Source organism: Alligator mississippiensis, chromosome 2 (assembly GCF_030867095.1).
Source record: "Alligator mississippiensis isolate rAllMis1 chromosome 2, rAllMis1, whole genome shotgun sequence".
NCBI classification, from domain to species: domain Eukaryota; kingdom Metazoa; phylum Chordata; order Crocodylia; family Alligatoridae; genus Alligator; species Alligator mississippiensis.
The window spans coordinates 125,952,554-125,973,439 of NC_081825.1; the positions used below are offsets into that span (position 1 = coordinate 125,952,554).

General features: G+C 37.6%; 1 protein-coding gene across 2 annotated transcripts in view; it reads right to left on the bottom strand.

Annotated features, from left to right (window-relative positions):
- Positions 1-465: 465 nt before the first annotated feature.
- The window catches only part of LARP7 (La ribonucleoprotein 7, transcriptional regulator), a 33,092-nt gene continuing 12,671 nt past the window's right edge, over positions 466-20,886 (bottom strand). For both annotated transcript variants that reach the window (XM_014597868.3, XM_006271530.4), the window contains 7 exons: positions 20,293-20,667; positions 18,051-18,186; positions 13,963-14,114; positions 12,643-12,761; positions 8,892-9,051; positions 8,224-8,315; positions 466-910 (listed from right to left, as the gene is read on the bottom strand). In XM_014597868.3, the coding sequence (XP_014453354.1) occupies positions 830-910; positions 8,224-8,315; positions 8,892-9,051; positions 12,643-12,761; positions 13,963-14,114; positions 18,051-18,186; positions 20,293-20,667 (1,115 nt within the window). In that variant the 3' untranslated portion in view covers positions 466-829. The remainder of the gene's footprint in view (positions 911-8,223; positions 8,316-8,891; positions 9,052-12,642; positions 12,762-13,962; positions 14,115-18,050; positions 18,187-20,292; positions 20,668-20,886) is intronic.

Below are 20,886 nucleotides of genomic sequence, written 5' to 3' on the forward strand. Positions count from 1 at the left end.
ACAAAAAAAGAATGATTTATGGATCCGGAATTCTGAAACAACAAATCAAAACATTTTCTTATTTGAATTCCTCGGAGATATACTCACAAAACTTGGTGCCAAATTCTTACTATGGGATTAATTTAGTATATAAAGGCTGTTACATGGAATATGCAAATTTATATAATGGACTGTGTAATTATAGAATATATATTCTTGTGCTATATGCTATATATGTTTATACAAGTTCCATGAAAAAATTAGCAAGCTGAAAAGTAACAGCCTAACACAGTGTAACTTCAACATTTTGACTTGAATTTAATTATATGAGCTGACAAATTATGCATCAGTGTTTTACTGGAAGTTTAATCCTTTTAATGTGCTTTTCTATTGTTATGTAGAGGAAGCAGAGGCCAGCCATTTAACGTGACCAATAATACACACTTTCATAGCTTTTTAAAAATAAAAAAAGTCAAACAAATATAGTGGATTTCTAAAATATTTTATTTGGTCTTTTTTGTAACCTACCTTATAAAAATGTAATATACAAAAATTGTCAGAAATAAATCTAAGTGTGAAACAAAGCAAGTTTTGTTTAATACATTTTTTTTCCAGAAAGCTTTATCTACAGGCTCAGGAGCAGTAAACATTCAGCCTATTAAAAACAATCTTCGTTGTTGCACTCTTATTATGACGCAAATGTATGACGCAAATGTATTGTTGACGCAAATGTATTGTTTTTGACACAAGTGTATTGTTTTTGAGTTCTTCATTACAGTTTATGGTTAAAGTTAAAATATCCAGTGCCTACTTAAAAAAAAATCCTTTCACAGAATACAATCAGCCTTGGTTACTCATCTTCAGAGAAGCGGATGTGCTGAGTTGACTGTTGTGCCTTTTCTAGTCTCATTCTTTCAGCTTTGGCAATCAACTGCAAACAAAAAAAGATTAAAGTAAAAAAGGAAACCTGATTTCCAACGATGGGTTTATGCCCCAGTCATGGTCATGCTATTCATTAATTTACTAAATATCATAGAAGAAAGCAAATATTTAAACAACTAAACTAACTTGTAGGTTCTCAATCTCATGATTTCTGTAACCCAAGGGCAGTCCTGATCTGCATTTCTTTAAGCAGTGCACCAGAGTAGTGCATCCAAAATGCAGGCAGACAGGAAGGAAGACAGATTTTCAAAAAACCCAAAAGACTTCAAACACAACACTCCAATAATTTTTAAAAGACTAGTGTTTTTTTTAAAAGAAGGGGGTTTTTTAGCGATAAAAGCATTCAGACTTGTAATAACTTAAACACATAAGGATCAGAATGAAAGACAGGAATACCATGTTATTTGTTAAGAGTCAGTTAATGAAGATACTAAAGGCTGAAATCCAAAATGGGGACCATCTGCTAGGTTGGGAAAATAACACAATATTGTACAACTGATGATACAATCCTACTGACAACCCATCCATGTGATTCAGAGAAATGACTAGGAATCCTGAATTGAAATACCAGCTGTACCACTGACCCCTTTCTGTTCTTCTTTCCTCCTTGGTAAAACAAGGATAATTCCCATTTTACTGAGGTGCTGTGAATCAGTTCATGTTTGTAAAGCATTTACAATAATGCATGTTAAATTGTGATATTACTGATATAATTTCTCTTCACCCATCAGTGTGACATGTTTATGGTTTAGAAATAAGCAGGAGTTTTAGCATTTATAGAGGTAGAGACACCACTGCAGATTAGCATTGATATGAAATACAGCTTATGACGGTGCAGCTCCCTCAAAGAAACCCACGGAGGGCATGTCTCTATTTAAAAATTGCACTGGTATCACTTATAGGAATGTAACAGAAAAACAGCCCTGTAATGCAAAGATGACTGAGTGGCTATATTGTTTGAACCTATGCGATTACATTACTATCATTACACCAGTGCAAATTTATCTAATAGAGGGGGGTGTAAACTGGAGTGAACAAAATCAATACTTATCTTCTTTAAAAGAAGAACAAAGTACCAGGTAAATAAGGCAGTTACTTTTCTCCAAAACAGGGTGACAGTACATACTGGGCGCATCTACATGTGCAATTAATGTGCATGAATAAACTGTGGAACAATCTGCTCTGCAGTAAACTACTCATGGGTGCAGCATCTACACATGTGCCCAGGACAGCAGCAAACTGAGCTGGGGAGAAGCAGTTTAGGCAAGGGATGCTCCTGCCCTGCTCGGCACCCCTGTATCAGTCAAAGGGAGCTCCAGGCTCCAACCGTAGCTGCTCAGGTGTCAGCCCCAGATTGGCAGGAGGTATGGGGATCAGCCCTGGGTTCCGGCAGTGTGGCCCGGGGTCAGGTAGATGGGGAGTAGCCCTGGGCTGGCAGGGGGTTAGGCCCAGGCAGCAGGGGGCTGCGTCAGGTGGCAGAAGAGCTGGCTGGGCCATAAGGCTAGGCAGGAAGCAGGAGTGTGGCTCTCCCCTACCTGGGCTGATAGAGCATTTTAAACCTGGGTCAGTGTCTACATGTGTGTTGCTGTAAATAACTGCAGTAAGATAGTACTTGTATTTACAAATACTACCCTGCTGCAGAGTTTATTTCCTGTGGCCTAATGGCCCTGCATATGTGGATATGAGAAGTTTACCGCGGAGCTAATTAGTCTACTCTACAGCAAACATCTCATGCAGACACACTCAGTGTGTCATCCTCAGATTACTTTTATAGAGCTGGAAGGGTTCTTGAGAGATCATCTCCCAAGGCAGGATCAACTATAGTTAAGCCATTCTTGATAAATGTTTATTTCACCTGTCCTTAAAAATCTTAATACTTTTTCCACAATCTGAACATGGGCGAGAAAGGAAACTAATAAGTATCTTTTAGAGCCCCTGCAACAACTAACTTAAAAGTGTCCACAGTGTGATATGCATTTATTTAAATAAACTAGAATGGAGATACCACATTCTCCACAGGAATCTGTTCCACTACTTAACTATTATTACAGTTAGAAAATTATTCCTAATGTTGAAACTAAATCTCCTTTGCTGCAGCATAAATATATTTCTTCTCATCCTATCTCCAAGGGAGATGGAGATCAGTTTGCAATCTTCTTGACAGCAACCTTTTACATATTTTAAATGTTATAGTGTCTGCCTCAGTCTTCCCTTCTCTGAACTAAATTAGCCCAAATTTTGCCTCTTGAATCATGCCTATTATCTTGCCTCTTGAATCATGCTCTTTAGACCTTTCAGGACTCTTTATAGTTGGTTCTTATTTTTATTGACATCTGGTACCCAAAGCTGCATCCAGTTCTCTACTTGAGGCCTTATCAGTGCTGAGTACAATAGCAGGATTATTTCATTTGTCATATATATGTCAATTCCATTTATATATCTTAGAAAGATGCATGCATTTGCTTATGACGTTGTTGACTCCTGTTCAATTATGAACCACTATAACCCCCGTATTCCAGTAAGTCTAATGCTCTTAAAGTAAATCTTAGACCCTTCTAGCAAGCATCCATCTCTCTCTATACCATTTTTAATATCACTTACCTGAAGAATTAGCGGGTGCCATGAAAACTGCAAATGGGAGCAACTAAGATCATATGGAACCCAATGAGAGCAATACTTTGGTTGTATGCTTGCAGAAAATCAAAACATCACGATGGCAGTCTTAAGAAAAGCTGGGGGTGCGGGCAGGGGGGGATTTGGACAACTATCTCTACCGTGTCAGGAGTAGAGATCCTGGGTTTTTTATATATAAATAAAGCCGATCCCAATCTATTGAACACAATGTTTTATTGATATATTTACAATTTTAAAGCAATTTGGAAGCTTATCAGTGCCTCAATCATTATAATAAAATAAATTCTAAAAACTTATAAATACTTTACATCAGTTTGCACAGCAAATAGTTTGGAAAAGTATTGACTTGACTTTGGGAAAAAAAGAGCTCCCCCGGCCCTCTTCATTTACCACTTAACCACCCACGTGGGTCCAGCTGTGGCTGTCCCCCCCCAATTGCTTTGTGGTTCTGAGCAGCCCTGATATGCTAGTGCCTTGCCCATGTTCATGCCATTTCCCCTTACTCCCAAGCCACAATTCCCGCAAGCCCTGTTGGTGCTCCTCACTCCCAACCCACAGTCCCCTGCACTCAGGCCCCAGCCTCCAAGTATGTGAAGAAGACGGTGGGTATGTAGAGAATGGGGGGGAGGGTGTTGGGAAGTGAAGGGGGTGTTGGCACAGGGCTGCAGCCTGGCTGGATCAGCTCCAGGCTGAAGTTGTGTCTTTGGCCCAGCGGATGGGACTCAACACAGGAGGCGTGTCGCGTCATTGCCATGGCCACCAAGGTGAGGCATGGCAGCACAGAGTTTAGCCCTTGCTGCTGCTGGGCTGGCAGAGGGTGCCTCACCTTGGTGGCAATAGCATGGTTGTCCCTCACTCCTGTGCCCTGCCGCCCCCCGTGCCGCCCCCCCGCCACACACATGCACCTGGTACTCTCTGCTCCATGTGTCCCTCTCCCCCCAGCCCCGAGCAGCCCCTTGCAGGTTGGAGCTCTGCCAGCCTACAAGGAAATTACTGTTGCAGGGGTGCAGGGCAGGGCAGGAGTATCCCTGGCATAAACTGCTCCATGATTTTGTCTTTCAAAGGGGAAAATCCACATTTTTCCATGGCATATGGAAAACCTGGATCCCTTGTCATGAAGCACACTGAATTTCAGGCTCACACAAATAAAAATGTTGATCTCAGAGCACTTATAAAAGATGACCTTTAACTGCAAAGGCATCTCAATCTTAACTTTAAGCTGAGCTGCTGCTCTATCATAATGTCTAGTTTCTGGTGTTAATATGAGCAGCACTGAAGCAAGCACAATAACATGAATGCTAGCAATCACTTAAAATAACAATTATCAATCTGTAAGCCATACTGATGTAGCTTTGAAACGCAGATTGAAGGTACCCCCTTCTAATATGAAGTAGAATACCTACACTTATGTACCTCTAAAGAAAAATATCTAATAATTTAGCTAATCATCTTGTAGCTCACAATGAAATGTGATTTAAAATCCTTTTAGAAGCGATATTGATTATGGAGCTGTTAATTTGTCGTCTTCAACTGTGCATCTTTGATTCATGAAAGATTTTATTACAATCATTTTCTTGCCCCCCCGCCAAACTGTTGTCTTTAAAGAAAGAAAAATAACTAACTCTGAAGGATCTCTGACATGAACGCTGGACAATTAAAATGAATATTAATGACTGAATAAAAAAATATTTTTTTCAAAGTGCAGTTGAATCAAAGACCATCAAAATGCAGGGAAAGGGTTAAAAATGTTATTTGACTTCACTTAAGCTTTCCTTTCCTGATGGTTTGCTTAAAAATGTTAGCATTTAAATAGTCCCGACTAGGCTTTGCAGTTAACACCTCCTCATGTTGTAAGGTGATGGGAGAGGGGGAGGAGTGGGAGTTCACACCTTTGCTGCTGCTATTGTTAGGCAGAACTGAGACAGTTTGTTTGCAAGCCTATAAAGGTTACACATTACAAGCTACTTTACATCAGTTTGCACAGCAAATACTGTATTGAGTATCCACCCCCCCCCCCCCCCCGTCCGCCCCCCCCACAGGAAGTCCATGGAAGATGATCTTTGGGCAAAAATATGAAACTTCTGATTTAAGCAAAAATAATGACATAATAGAAAATGGCAACAAAAAACACAAGGGTCTGCAGATATGAAATCTGTTCAATTTAGACCTTGATGCTCCCATCAATACATACTGGTTTAAAAAACTAGCAGAAATATTTGTGTTCTTGTTTTTTTCCTGAGGAGATGACACCTGTCCTTTCCATATACTGTATTTTTTAGACCTAACTCTAAAAGGACTCCACTAGTACATGCCTTTATTGCTACAGGAGCTAAGAAAATACATTTAGCTACCTGGAATAATATGTGCAAACTATGCTTTGAACAGGGTTTTAACCTGCAGAAAGAAATTACCAGGCAGGCATATGAAATTTTCTCTCTCATTAACATGGGCAACTGCAACACCGAATATTATTTTGAATGTATATTGCCATTGTTCCTAGCAAATGTAATAGGAACTATTATTTAGGGCTGCAATCTGGACTACAGACCATCAAAAAATACCTGAAACTCACTACCTCACTAAACTCCAAAGTTGTTTGTGACTAATTAAGATGACCAGCTGATTCCCAAGTTTTACAAATTAAAACAGTATTAAGAAAAGGGTCTATGCCAAACCAACTAGAGTTGAAGAAAAGCTTATATAACACTGTTCTCAACTATACAGTAGGCCCAATAAAAGATATCACCAAAGAACCACCAAAAACTCCAAAGCAACTGTAAAGATTTAATTTGCCATGCCTGGCCATCATAGTCATAAGATATGATGTGAGACTGGAGTCAAGTGGTTGAAAGCAGAGGTGCTCAGCCATTGACCCATAGCCAGATCTGACCTGCAGCTGCAGCATCTAGCCCATGAGACTCCCCAAGGGTCTGAAAATTTGGCAGTGGGGGAGTGGTGGCAGCATTAATTGCTGATTCCCTGCTGCCAAATTTCCAAATCCGTAGGGATCCCTGTGGGCTGGATGACATGGCTTTGTGAGCTGTATCTGGATGGGCCAGTGTGCTGGGTCAGTGTGCCCAGACTAACCTACATTCAGATCCATGTACAATATCCAGCCCAAAAAACTGGCCCAGTACCACTGATCTGGATCACAAAGCCAGGTAGGCTGAGCACCACTAGTCCAAAAAGATTCTACATGGATAAGGGAAAATTTTCTTGGGACACAAACTGAGGGAAACAGCCAACAGGTGCCTTCTAAGGACTTCTGTACAAACTCTGGCTGGGGGCCCTGAATGTTTCAGAGGTGTGTTTAGGGTGTCACAGTGCTCATAGACCAAATAACCTCAAACAGCCTTTGAGATTTGCCTAATTACACTAGGCCACTCTGACGTTCAGAGATGTACAGAACTGAAAGGGTTCAAGAGGCAACTTAAAGACACTTTTGTCTTTTAACAGCTAGAACAGGGAACATTTTTCATTAGTATTCATCACAAGATTTAAAAAATAAAGACTTTTTTTTCAATCTTTCAATTTTTGAGCTTTTCAGATTCTCATTCCAAGATTCTCTCTCCATCACCATAAGGGCTTTGAGTTTAGATTCTTATACAATTACATGACTCCATGAACGGAGGCTTTAAGAAAAGCCGAATATTGAGAGACTTGTTAAAATCCTTCCTAGCTTGCTCCTGCGGGCATAAGGCCAAGGGCAAGTGAAATTCAGGGGCATCTGAAACCCAAGCCTTTGGGCTTGGCCCTGCATGTAGGATGCCTGCCAAATAATTTGGAAGTATCTGAACCTAGTACTTGTCCGTAGTAGGGCTACATATGGTTTTTGAACGATTCAAAGGATTTGGATCTGATCTGGCTAATTTGACCTGGAACGTGAAAAATTTTCCAAAATGAATAAACAAACAAACAAACAAACAAACAAAAATCCTGGGAGTTGGTAGCTATTGCTCTCTTGTTTAGCAAACTCCTTAACTTTATCTATGTTTAAACTCATTTGAAGTACATTTTAAAACACTTAAAATGCTATTCAGACATCACATGATTGCATTAAATGGAAATCTGCCTTTAGTTTTGGAACCAGAGATCAGAATTCCCCAGCTATATCCAAAGGCAGCTGACAATAGGAGGATTGCTTCAGATTCTTGGTATCTAGGTGGGTAAGTAATTCATTTTCTATGGATTGGTCAATATAAGGAGGGCCAGGAAAGTAAAGAGGAACTAAATTCAAGGCATTAAGTTAATTTAAGTAAATTAAAGCAAGTTAAACTCTTGTGTGCTTAGATGCCCTCATTCAAAAGAAGTTTTTTTGGTGGTTTGCTGGTAATTTAATCAAAGTGAACTATTTTGGTTCTGAATGAGTTCCTCCACACAGGGTTTTAAAGCACTTCAATACATAGGTAACTCCATGTCCTTACATGGTTTGTCTTATCTTTTCTGAATGTCCCTGTTTAGGCAAGCCCTATATTTCACAATGGCAACCAAGAGTAACCAAGCAAGCAACTGTAAAAAAAAACACAAAACAAAAAAAAACCAAGACAAAGTTTGGAAAAATCTTCCCTTCTGTCCATGTTCATGAACAGAATTACATTCTAACCTTTGCTATTCAGAAATAAACACATCCAGACACATGATAAGCAAAAAAAAAAAAAAAAAAAGTACCTTCTCAGTGCCCCGTTTCTTTTCTCGAGGTTGGTTAAGCTTAGCCTGTCTGTCCACTAAGATCTTCTGCCAGTACCTCTGTTCGTGATCACCTAGATGCACAAATTCATGATAATACATTAATATAATCACTATATAAAAGATTCAACTTATTACTGATGATGGCCATATATATCTGTTTAAACACATGTGAACAGTGTGCAAAATTTCTGTGGCTGAAACTGGACTCTTCTGTTCTTAACAAAGATAAAACTTCTTATTATTATCACAATAATAATGACCAGTCCTTACAAGTTGGATAGGGCCAGAATCAAGCTTCCTATAGATCTTCAGTCAATTGTATGGCTAAGTTAGCTAGACACCCCAGCTATGACATTTTTTAGCTGAAAATTTTATAAGCTTCCTAAACAAATGAGTGTATGCGTTGCTTATGCCCAAAGTGCAATTTGGAAAATAGTCACATTAAGACACTTTTTTCACAAAAAACAATCACAGGCATTTCTCTTCATTCTTGGTTATTAGCTTGGCAAATTGTTTTCTACCACAAACTGAATTTGTTGGAGAACTTTTTTAAATGAACCATCCTAAAAATTTCTGAGCCAGTCTTCCATAAATATTTTTTGCAAATATTGTAAGTGTGTATGTGCATATATATAAAAACCTCTTACCAGTAAGGACTTCAAGTTTCCAACTGTTTTTAATCTGAACTTCTTTATATGCTTTCATTACAACCTGTGCATCTTCAGGTGTTTTAAAACGAACATGGCATTCTGTGTCTCCTTCCAGCATGTCCACATAAGCAACATTAGCTATCATTGCCAGAACATCCTGGGATGCAAAAGTGAAGGTAGAAAAATAAGCCAGATCAAAAATAAAAAGGATTTTTTTTGGAGAAATCAAGCTGCAAACAGCTGTAGTATGGGAAACAGTCTCAAAGCTCACCTTGCAGATAGTAAAAACACAAATTATATTTTAAAAACTGTATCTGGTACACTCAGTTTATGACTAATATGTAATGATTTTTATAAGAAAATACATTCTATTTACAGAGTTGTGCCCCTCAAGAACAACCTAGATAATACCTATTAATCGCCCAATCCTTCCAGCCTCACAACCGCTAGCCCTTGTTGACTACGTTTGTTGCAGAAGAGTAAGTTCACAATGGACCACTAGTGATTCGCTGTGCAAGGAGCTATTTTAACCCTAAAAACTTAATGCACTAAAACATGTTACATATACTAGTTTGAGTAAAATGGCAAGGTTCTTTGAGTAGATGTGATATCTTTCATTAGACCAACTGAGTAGTTGGAAAAACTCAAAGAAGCTTACCTGCCTGTGTCCTTAGACCAACACGGCTACAACCAAAAGCCCAGTTTGAGTAAAATATACTCACTTCCATTCTTAAAATTCTCCATAAGTTTAGGACTGTAGATGATACGTAAAAACTGAACAATGGGTAATAGAATGTGTGATGCACTACCAGAGATACTGGGGATCACCTCCTTTTGTATGAACTGATTTGGCCTGAAAACTGACAGCAGCAGCTCAAGAAGAAAGTCACACATACCCTTTTAATAAAAACTCTACCTGCTATACCTGCTGTGAGGGAAATTAACCAGAAGCATGCATTCCCAGTCAATTTCATTCACAGCAGGTACCACAAGCAAGATGTTTTTATGCAACAATTACACACTACTTTTAACCCCCCAGGATAGCAGGAAGAATCTTAAACCCCACAACACTCTGTTTGGCAAAATCATGTGTGGTCCAAACAAAACTATTTCCTTACTAACTGTTGAATCTGACATAATATTTTCATAGAAAGTTATGCAGGTTACCAAAATTTACCTTTAGTCATCAACTACAGTATTATTTGATCTCTGAAAAGTACCTGCTCTCAGGAATAGTACAAGAGAAAGTTTCAGTATGAAAAATTGAAATGTGAAAGTAATAATGTTGCATTTAGCATATACTGTAGTGCCAGAATGGTGTTGTAGCCATGATGGTCCATAAAATATACGAGGCAAGGATTTTTGTGGGTGCTAGCTTTTACTGTACCAACTGCATGGTTGGGATAGATTTACAAGCTTCCAAATGCAAACAAGAATTGCACTGCAATCAAAAGCTTGTTTAAGTCTATCCCAACCATGCAGTTGGTTCACTAAGCAATAATACCCCCAAAAAAGTCTTTACTTTTCATTTAATACAGGTGCACAAAGCCAGCAAAAGATATTCTGCACAGATCTGCCCAGTGTCTACCGTGCATACAAGATTACAAAGACAGAAAGCTGACCAGCAATACCAAGCTTTCTATAAATCTCTAAAATACGCAAGATCTTATTGCATTCTGCTTGAACATTTTATGAAATATCATACCAGCCTTGCTTATTCTGGAGTCAGAGACATAAACTCTACAGTTAAAATTGGAAGTGACTTGCTAATTTTAGTCTCCATTCTAATTTTCACAAGTACTTCTTTTCCCCAGAAATTCTTCACGGTTGGTCTCAGACCAGAGATTTTTTTTTTTTTTTTTTTAACACTTGATGCAAATCAGACAGATAATTAGATTTACATACCTGAAAATACCAGTTCAGTCTAAGACAGTTTGATTTTGTCTATGCAAACAAGGCTAAACTTTGTTAGTCCTTTGACTGTGTTACTTGTAACACAAAGTCATGGCATAATAAATGTGCAGTGCAGACAAACTCTGAATAGCCTCTCAGATATTACAGTGATGAGTAGGTGGGGGAGGATGTCAGACATTCTCTCATTAATGTCTCCACTTCCCAGATAACTGCTTATAAATACCTAACTAGAGAAGGCTGATTTGGTTGAAACTATATCACTGCTTTGTTTTCAGCAAGAGATATGGGCTCTGATCTTGCAAAGATTTATTATGCACATGCCTGATTTTACACACTTGCGAGTAGCCACAGTGACTTCAATCGCACTGCTCACTGTGTTGTAAAACTTTAGTTACATTAATTTTTGCAGAAGCAGACTTTTTTCTGGAATAATCGATAGTGTATTTTTCTCCAGAACACTCTAGAACTGGATAAATTACTTCCATGTTAATTGGTCAGAAAAGCAGTTTCAGAAGGAATTAAACTATTTAATTATTCATTTAATCCAAAAGCATAAAAGGACAATTTTGGAAAGTCCATACAAATTGTGACATTTTTCAAACTGAAGTGTTACTAATTTTAATTTCTAAATAATATTTCTTCAAGAAAATTCCATCCCAATTTAAAAAAAAAGTAAAAAACCCAGAAAACAAACTGATTGAATATTCTACAAAGCAAAATTTTTTCAATTGTTTGGTTACTAAACCCATAAATAAATTATTTAAATGACTCTAATAATTAAATAATAAAATGTTTTCCAATAAAAGAGCATTCAGCAATTAAACCTTCCAATATTATGAAAAAGTAAGGAGCAAGACCATAAAATTATACAAAACCCATGTACATTATAAGAATCAGTTTGCACTAAAACAATATATTATCAGGGCCAGGGTTTCTGAACCATTTCTGAAAAGGATGTTGCTTCAGAGTTGAACTATGGTCATCTACAGCATATGACTATCAAGACACTGCATTTCCAGAGTCTCAGAAATATGTATTATTTTCTTATCTCAACCAAAAATGTAAAAAATGTTTCAGGCTATATATGATAAAAAGAAGGTTGACAGCTATCATTTTATAACACAGCAAAATTATATTGAGTTTTAGGAACCAGAACCAAATATCCAAAGCTGATAAGTAGAAGTTGAAACAAGCTTAGTTTATTAAAATGCACATAACCTTTTGGAACAAAAATAGCATGTTTATCATTGCAATTGTGATACACATTTTGTGGTATTTTATGATGATTTTCTCATACTGAGAACATTTTCTGGCTCCAAATTCCCTTTTAGGGAATAAACTCAATTAAATTAAACTCCATCACAGTAATGAATTATTTGGGCAGCAGATTAGCTAAATAAAGATTGTAAAGAATCTAATCATAAAATAACAAGAACAGGCCAGTGCCATAAATAAGTGCTTTTAACAGGTTTGTATTCATACCTACATTGCAAGGATGGTAGACAAGATTTTGGAGATAGAGGAGAGAATTACCTCCCACCCTGTCCCTCCCGAGTACATTCCTTTACATTATTGTCATGGTAAACTTGACTTCTCTGGAAGTCTTCTTTCCTATACCAAAAGACTTAATGACTTTTTGTTGTCAAATAGTTTCCCTCTACCTGGTTCTGCTTTCATGAAAGCTGCCATTAATGGTTGCTATTCAGAAATTTGTATACAGCTAGCTGACAAACAAAAAAAAATTCAGTTTGACTTGTTTAAATGGGATTCCAGTATTCAAACATTTTCAGGGCAGGAAAGGATAACAGCTCCCCTGAGGTCACAAAGGCATTACCTTGATGTGTTTCCTGCCTGGCAGGGGCTCAGTGCTAATGATCTTCACAATTACTCCACTCACAAACTGTGGTCCCATTGTACTAGCCTTTGCAGGGGGGCCAGACCGTTCATTGATGGCTGTTAATATGAAGAGGAAAAAGAGCATAATGAAATCTCACATTTATCAGTTTGACAAATGTGAGAAAAAACCACAAAGTTATACAAGCAATATAATAAATCTCATGATGATACAAGCAGTGGATGAAACAAGAGATACCAAATGTTGCTGGTATGGATACAGGGGTATAGGTTGTAGCTGTGTTGGTCTAAGGACATAGGTAGACAAGGTTCTTTGGGTTAATCTGATATCTTTTATTAGACCAACTCAAATAGTTGGAAAAATTCTTCTTTGCTTGTATGGATATATGCTTTTTAAACACACTGAACTCTACTGGTGGGAGGATGAAAAACCTTGAGAAAGGGTACTTTATACCTTATACTTTGTCTATGTCCCTTCCAATTATGCAGTTGGTCCAATAAAAGATATTACCAACAAAAATCCTTGCCTCAGAAAGAAAACCCATTTCACCAAGTAATGGCACAATGAATGAACTAATAAACCCTACAAAATAAAGGGTTTTACATAAGTCCTTTACAATCTCAAACACAAGCGCGGGTAGAACATTTAAATTCTTACTCCATTAGCTGAACCAAAACCTCCAAAATGAGCCCAAAGAGCCATGAAACAGGTTTCATGTTTCCGGAACAGTTACTCTGAATTATTACCAGAAAAAAACGTTTCAATAGATATTACTGTTAGGGGGAAGCATATCCTAATCTATTTTATTAAATTCTTGACATACAACAATGAAGAAAAGCAAGTTAACATTGCTGTCAAGATACGTGTTCTTGCTAATGTGCACATTCAAGCAGAGCCTACATAAAGATTACTACAATGCATTTGTTGGTTTACTTATTGACTTACCATGACATAGTTAGAACTAAACTACAGAAAATGAATTTGAGGAGTCAAGAAGTGATCTTGGCTAATTCTTAATCTCAGCTGTTTATTCATTAGGCAAAAATTAAAAACCTATAAATTAGTTAAATTTCACTTTAGTTCAGTTTATTTTTTATAAAACACAGCATCTAGAATAGCAAGGTGTTAACACTCCTTTTTTTAGCCTGCCTTATGGGGTCAGACAAGTTACCAAGATTATAGATCTATTAAATATATAATTATTTCACAATTCTATTAAAAGCATCAAACTCTAAGAACGTAGTTTAAAATTCCATAACATGACACGTATAGAGCTGCCTAATAACCAATTGCATTCACCATTTTTTGTGTGAAGCTGTTTTTTGGCACAGCTTTCTGTCTCCATCTCTTCAGCAGTCTCAGGTTTGATTTGGGACATTGTTTTCTTTAAAGAGGCCATGCTGGCTTTTTGAAGGGCCAAATATTCTTGCTTCAGCTCCAGCCATTCATTCCTATATAAGAGAATATAGGAATTAAAATATATCAGTATATAACTTTATGTATAAAAGAATCTAGGAACAATATAAAACAGGATGGTATCTAAACAGACATAAAACAAAAGTTTATAGGAGGAATGTGAAGCAGTGAGAATTTAATTCAGCTAGCGATCTTCCTTCCTTGTTCTTTAAAGGGCTCTGCTTACTAGACTTAGCTGCCTGAGGTTTTATGGGTATTTGTCTAAACTTATTTTTGTTCTATGCATTCTTTTCTACCTCAATGTCTCGAGTAAGCTCTACTAGAACACCTTGTGAATAATTAAGAATGACTGTTGAACTGAATATTCTTATTTCAGAAAGTATTTAGAATGCTTTGGTAAATAAGAAATATTCTCAATTTGAACTAGTTACAGACCATACACACTAAATCAGACTTGATTAGTTTACTGAATTAGTTCTCTGAACCCTGTCTAGTGTTACTTTATTAAGAATTAGTCATTTCTTCTCCAGGAGAATCACTGATTGAAAACCAACAATTGTTTAACTTGTCAAAAACCTAATGAGATAAGAACATTCCTTGCTATTCAAATGCATTAAAGTTAAAAAATAACACCACATGGAAGCAATTTATATATTTACATACATTTAACATGAAGATGTTTCTGCAAACAGCTAGAGCTTTGCTCTACAGAAACACAATGCCTATAGTGCCACTGTGAGAACGACTCATTGTTACCCTAATCTGTGCTATCAAACAAGCTGATAGGGGATTTTTTACAGAGGAGGATATCTTGTGGTAATGGTTTTAGCTGTTAACATTGACAACTATATACTTCAAAAAAGCATCCAGACTCAGCCAGGATCATACTCTCTCAGAGAGCAAAGACATTAAAATAACAAAAGAGCCATGTAATGATTCTTTTAAGATAAAAAGGCAACACCACACCATAGTAAGGTATGGTATAAATAGAAGCCTGAGAAGCCACTAGAGGAAGAGAAGCAAAGGAAGAGAAGACCATGGGAAAGAGCCAGGCAAGTGATCGGGTCTGTGGGTGTGATCATTTAATGGGTTAAGGTTTGGGAAGAATGCTATGCTAGACAGTGTGTGTCTGTGTGTGTATATATATAATCAGCTATTTTTATATAGAAATATATTTTAAAAAATCATCACAATACTTACTGTTCTGAAAAATGCCTTTCCATACAATAATGAAAGGAACTATATATTTTTTCCCCTTCTCTTGATACAGGAGGACATGGCATGCTAACAAAATGGACAACTAACAGTGTGATTTAAATGAAGTATGGTTTCCCTTCTACTTTAACATGGAGGTGCTTTCTGTGACTTATAAGAAGTAAGTGCTTCCATGTTTTAGTAGAGGTGAAATCCTGTTCTCAGTCCTAGAATATCCAGGTGGAAAAACATGAAATGAACATTGCCTCCATCTTTTAGTCACAGGATTTAAACAAATAGTATAAGAGGAAAAAAAGCCTTAGCTTATAAAATGTTCATCATGCAACAAAGCTCTAACTATTAGCTAAATTCTTTATTTTTACAGGGTGATTTGCTCTTCTGTTTATTGAAAAATTATTTCCAATATGGTACTGGTATTTTAAACAGCCTCCTTTGCTTTAACATGGAGGTACCTGCTGCCTAAAAAAAGTAAGTGCTTCCATGTTTCAGTGGTGGTGGTAGTTCCTAATATCTAAGACCTGCAGCTCACAGACCAAGAAAAATGTGAAAAAAATGTAAGAAAATGGTCCAAATTCCAGAAAACATCAACTTTTGAACCTTTCAAGATTTCTTCAGTCAACTGGTAAACATTAGATAATACTCTACACATAAGAATTTCATTTTGTACTTTTACAGTATAACTGCCTTCAGTCTCAGCTTAAAGGACCCCCAGAACTTTAATGTGGATGTACTTGCTTTGTTTCTGAAAAAGTAAGTGCTTCCATGTTTTGGTGCTGGTGAATCCTGCTCTCTCAACATGTAAAACAAATATTTCCTTCTCCACAGAATATACATAATTTGTAGCACAGTATTTATGCCCAACCAAAACATAAAATATTCTCATTAAATCCTTCCCACATAAGGTAAGAATGGTTTGGATATTATACATAAATTCACTAGAGTAAATACACACTTCTGGAAGGTGTTGATTTATAGGTATTCAGGGTCACATACACAGCACAAGCTTACACTATAAAGGACCCCCTCTACTTTAACATGGGAGGTACTTGCTGGATGCTTGAAAAAGTAAGTGCTTCCATGTTTTAGTTGTGGTGAATCCTAATAACTCCTACAGAAAATGATAAAATGAGATGCATGTTTATTCTACTTAAGACATTTTAAATTACTGAGAACATGAACCCAGCAGCAGATAATTTACCTTGCTACATGAGATTCAATGATGCAACATTAAATTTTTTTAAATGTAAAATTCTATATCTTCAACTACAGGCTGCTACTGTTGCTAATATGCAACTCTGTTATGTCAAAATTGGAATTGCACTTTAGCAATGGTGATGGACTGTAAGACACACAAGGACAGAAACTGGAAGGAACAAAATGTAATTCAGTGTAATTCAGTGTGTTATTGGAGACAGTGAGAGATTCTCTCAAATGCTGAAAAGATGCATTAAAATTAAAATCTGTAGCTAAATTTTTGGCAATAATGTTGATCCGTGTTTGCATGTTCCAAAATAAAGTATGATATATTAGAAACTAGTGGTATATAGTCATGTAAAAAGAGCAGCAGCTTGATTTTCATGGGACATTTTGTGTAAATTTATTTGCCTCATCTGATATTCACAGGGCCCAGAGTGGGAGGGGGATTGGGGTACACTTGTACCAGGGCTCCAAGCATGCCATCAAAAACAAGTATATTACCAATTCTCCCAAATTTTGGAGTACTGGGTGAGGGTCTACAAATATAACATTCTTTATAAATAATCACAATCTTATATAAGTATGCCATTAAAAACATATCTTTACCAACTCCCCCAAATTTTGTACCCGCTGAGTCTACAAATATATGAAACATTTACGATCTTGACATGGACATATGTAAATTTACAAAGTTAAATAAAAAAAATATTTTCTGAACCTTTATCAGCTACAAGCTAGTCAGGACACAGCTAGCCTGCAGGGATAACTGACCCCTGAATTACTCACTTTCCACATGAAAAAAGTCTCCTACATATTTGTGGCAATATGGTTGCCTAAAGGGAATAAACTAAAACCTTGAAAGTTAAATATCAAACACTTGAAGGTATGCAAATTCTAAATCTAAATGCTATCTTAGGTATTTCAATGACTTTAAAAGGGAAAAAGAAACATGGACCAAATTCCAATCTTGATAACACTGCTGTAAATCCTATCCCTTCACCTCCAATCTTAGTGGAAGAATACTGTTGTAAATGGAATTTAGTCCTTAGCTTGAATGAAGAAACAGCACTTTAGACAACTCTTTCAACAGACAGATGCCATCTATTTCTATCTAAAACAGTGACTGAACTTCCATTACTTGTGGGGGGTGAAGACAGCATTCCTCTTTTAAGTTCTCTAATACAAATTCCATCTACAACTCACAAAAGCATATAATATTATATATGTATATTATATATCTCTTTGGTTAGTCTACCTTGCCTTCAAATTAAGGCAGTGACAACACCTATTCAGCAGAAACCCAGCTTGGCAAATAGCACACAGTCCAAACAAAATAAGAGTGTGGGCCCTCTGGATGTAGGATAAGCTTCAGTGAGATTTTGGCAGAATTCATTCTAATAAAAGATGAAGTGCTGAGTTTAGGAAGAAAACTACTTTCCCAGACAATACATTGTAGACAGAAAGGGTTATTGCTATCACTATATTCTGGATTGTTCTGCTTGAATTTCATTGTTAAATAATAAAAAACCCGCTGAAAGCTAATTAAATTAATAACATACTTCGAGAGTACTCTCAGTGGAATTACTTCCTCTCCCATCTTGTGCCTTTCTTTGCGTTTTTTCTTATGCTTCCTCTTAGATTTTGAAAGGGATGTATCTTTCTTATCAGCAATGTCTTTGTCTTCTTCTGCAGAAACTATTAAATTGAAAAGTTTAAAGAAAGATAATTAGATACAACTTGCACAGGCCATGTTTAAAATGGAACACACTTCAATTAAAATATATCCCTTTATTTACTTTGTAATAAGGAATATGGATGGTCTACAAAATTTATAAAGGGCCAGAGAATAAGATCTGGGAAGTACCCAGGACCACTTTTACAATTTTAAATTTTCCATTCCAAGATCACAAGTGTAGGCATATCTTTCTCTTTGTTATTTCAACAGCAGGCTTAAAATACAGCAAAGGTGATATTCCACCCAACACACCATTCTACTTTAAACGGACTCCTCCTTGTCACAAACAAAGTGACTCTTATCACTGCCTGATAAAACCCTCAGCTATCAAAGTCCTCAGCAGCTAATTCTGGTCCTGCCCCTTACTCTCATTTTTGTTAAGCAAGGATTCTGAAGAAAAGTTATTTTCTTTCATGAGCCCTTTGACCTAAATAAAGTTAATCAACACTTTCCATGGTATTGAGGTCTGGGTACTACTGGACCCCTAACCACGGAGCTGTCATCTTTGCATGCGACTACAATATAGGTTTTTATGTCACTGATCATATCACATTATCTTTCTTATCTTCAGCAAGAAGCTAGTGTCTCCAGCCCTCTTCTTCTGACCTTAATCCAGTTTTATCATTTCATAGAGAAGGCTGGAAGGGCCTTGTGTTTATCTACATTCTTATTCTGTACCCATCAGCACAGTATCTGAGTCAAACCTACAAAAAGAACTTTGGTGTGGTCATGCTCAGCTCTGCCATGTCTAACCTTTAGCTAGGCACCTAGTTATCTATACTCTGAATGGGGGTGAAATTAGACCCCTCAAAATGGGATTCATGCTGAGTAAGGAATCCCTACCTCACTCGATAGGAAATGCTGAAGAGGGTGGTGTATTTCAAATCCCACCCCTCTTCCAGACTTAGGTGTCTAACTGCAGGTCAGAGTTAAGTGCCCATATGGGAGACTGGGATTCACAGGCAGTAACTGGTCTTCACGTTTAGGTGCCTAATAGAGGTGGTTAAACTGCAGCTTGCAAGCCACATGTGGCTTGCTGGCACGGTACCTGTGGTGCTCCCATTTCTCCTGGGACTGCCAACTCAGGCACCAGAGCAGGGGCTGCAGCCATGCTGCTTACCCCAGGGCCTGCTCCCCATGGGGAAATTCGGAGTGGCTCAACGCTATGGTGGTGGTGGGAGGGGTGGTAACCTCTACTCTCAGTCACTCAGCACCCCCCACTCCTCTGCCCCCAACTCTTGAACTTCTGTGGAGGATCAGATGTGGCTCCCAGGGCGAGTAACTCTGGTCACCCGTGGCCTAAGCTATCCCTTTGAATACTCATGATAGCTAATGCTTTTTTATTGAAGATCTGAGAAAGGGAGGTGGTAGCAGTGTAATGCTAGCGCCCAACTCCTTTGTAACTACCTAGTGGTTAGAGCAGTCACCTGCAAAGCGGGTGACACGGATTATAGATTCCAATTTTTCACTTAGTGGAAAAGAGGGGACACATTGACCTCTAGATGCTCATTACATGGTAGACACCATTATGCACGCTTCCTCTTCCTCCTGTGTTTTTTGAATGAAAGTGGCCATAGTTTTCTGCTGAACTCAGTGCTGTCAGTGTTAGGTCTGGTCTCAGCACTTTGGCTTGATGAAGATCTTAAGACGACCAGGACACCAATTTTATGAATCTCAAAGGGCTGCAGAAGAGAGTTTACTCACCAGACATGGACCAATCAGAAGCTCCACTGCCATCACTAATATTTACGTACGTATCCATTGGTACACTGTCTATATCCTCAGGGTTATGCGGACTCATTTGAAACCACTGTACTAACACATCCAAAATTCTAATCTGCCACAAACAACTGGGTTTTCAGAATCTCTCTCCCCTAAACTGAGAACCTAACAACATTTCTGATGCTAGGAGCACAGTTCTTTTTTGCTCAAAACATTCCCTCCCATTTTCATATCTTCCTTTTCTGTAACTGTACTTTGTATCATCTTTGGAAAATTGTCAAAACCTATCTTTGCTTTGATTTTGCTATTATGAAGGTAAATGAAAATCAGTAATTATTTTTTACCATTGGAATCCTTTAGAAGTTCTGTCGTATCCTCTGTGATAGAATGAACCTCATCTTTCTGAGCAGTTTTCTTGACCTTTGCACTTACTGCCTCTGCATCTCCAGAGCTGCTTCTTTTTCTCTTCCCTGGCCTGTTTTCCTCAGGTAACTCTATGCTTTCTGTTCTATCCCATTTCTTTTTCTCTTTCTTAGACGGTTGCTTATGGACTTCAGATCCTTCCATTTCTGAGCAGTCAGATGTGGTCCTGTGCCTCTTTGATTTTGTTATTTGTTCTGGCGCAGTGTCCATGTTTGTTTCTTTCGTCTCTGCAGCTGACTGTACATTGCTCTCCTTCTTCATTTTGGATTTCTTCTTCTTCTTCTTTTTCTTCTCCTCTGTATAAAGAGATAAAACATACTCGTTGACAATAGTTACCCATTCCTGATTAAAGTCAACTGTCCTAACTGGCTTAGTATAACTTTCATATGTTCAGGGTATGAGATCTGATCAGAGTATGAACCCCAAATTCCATTTTCAGCTCCTATAACAGTCACTTTGCAGGACATTTTTGCACTTTTTTACAAAGAGGCAAAGCATTACACCACAGGGTTTTT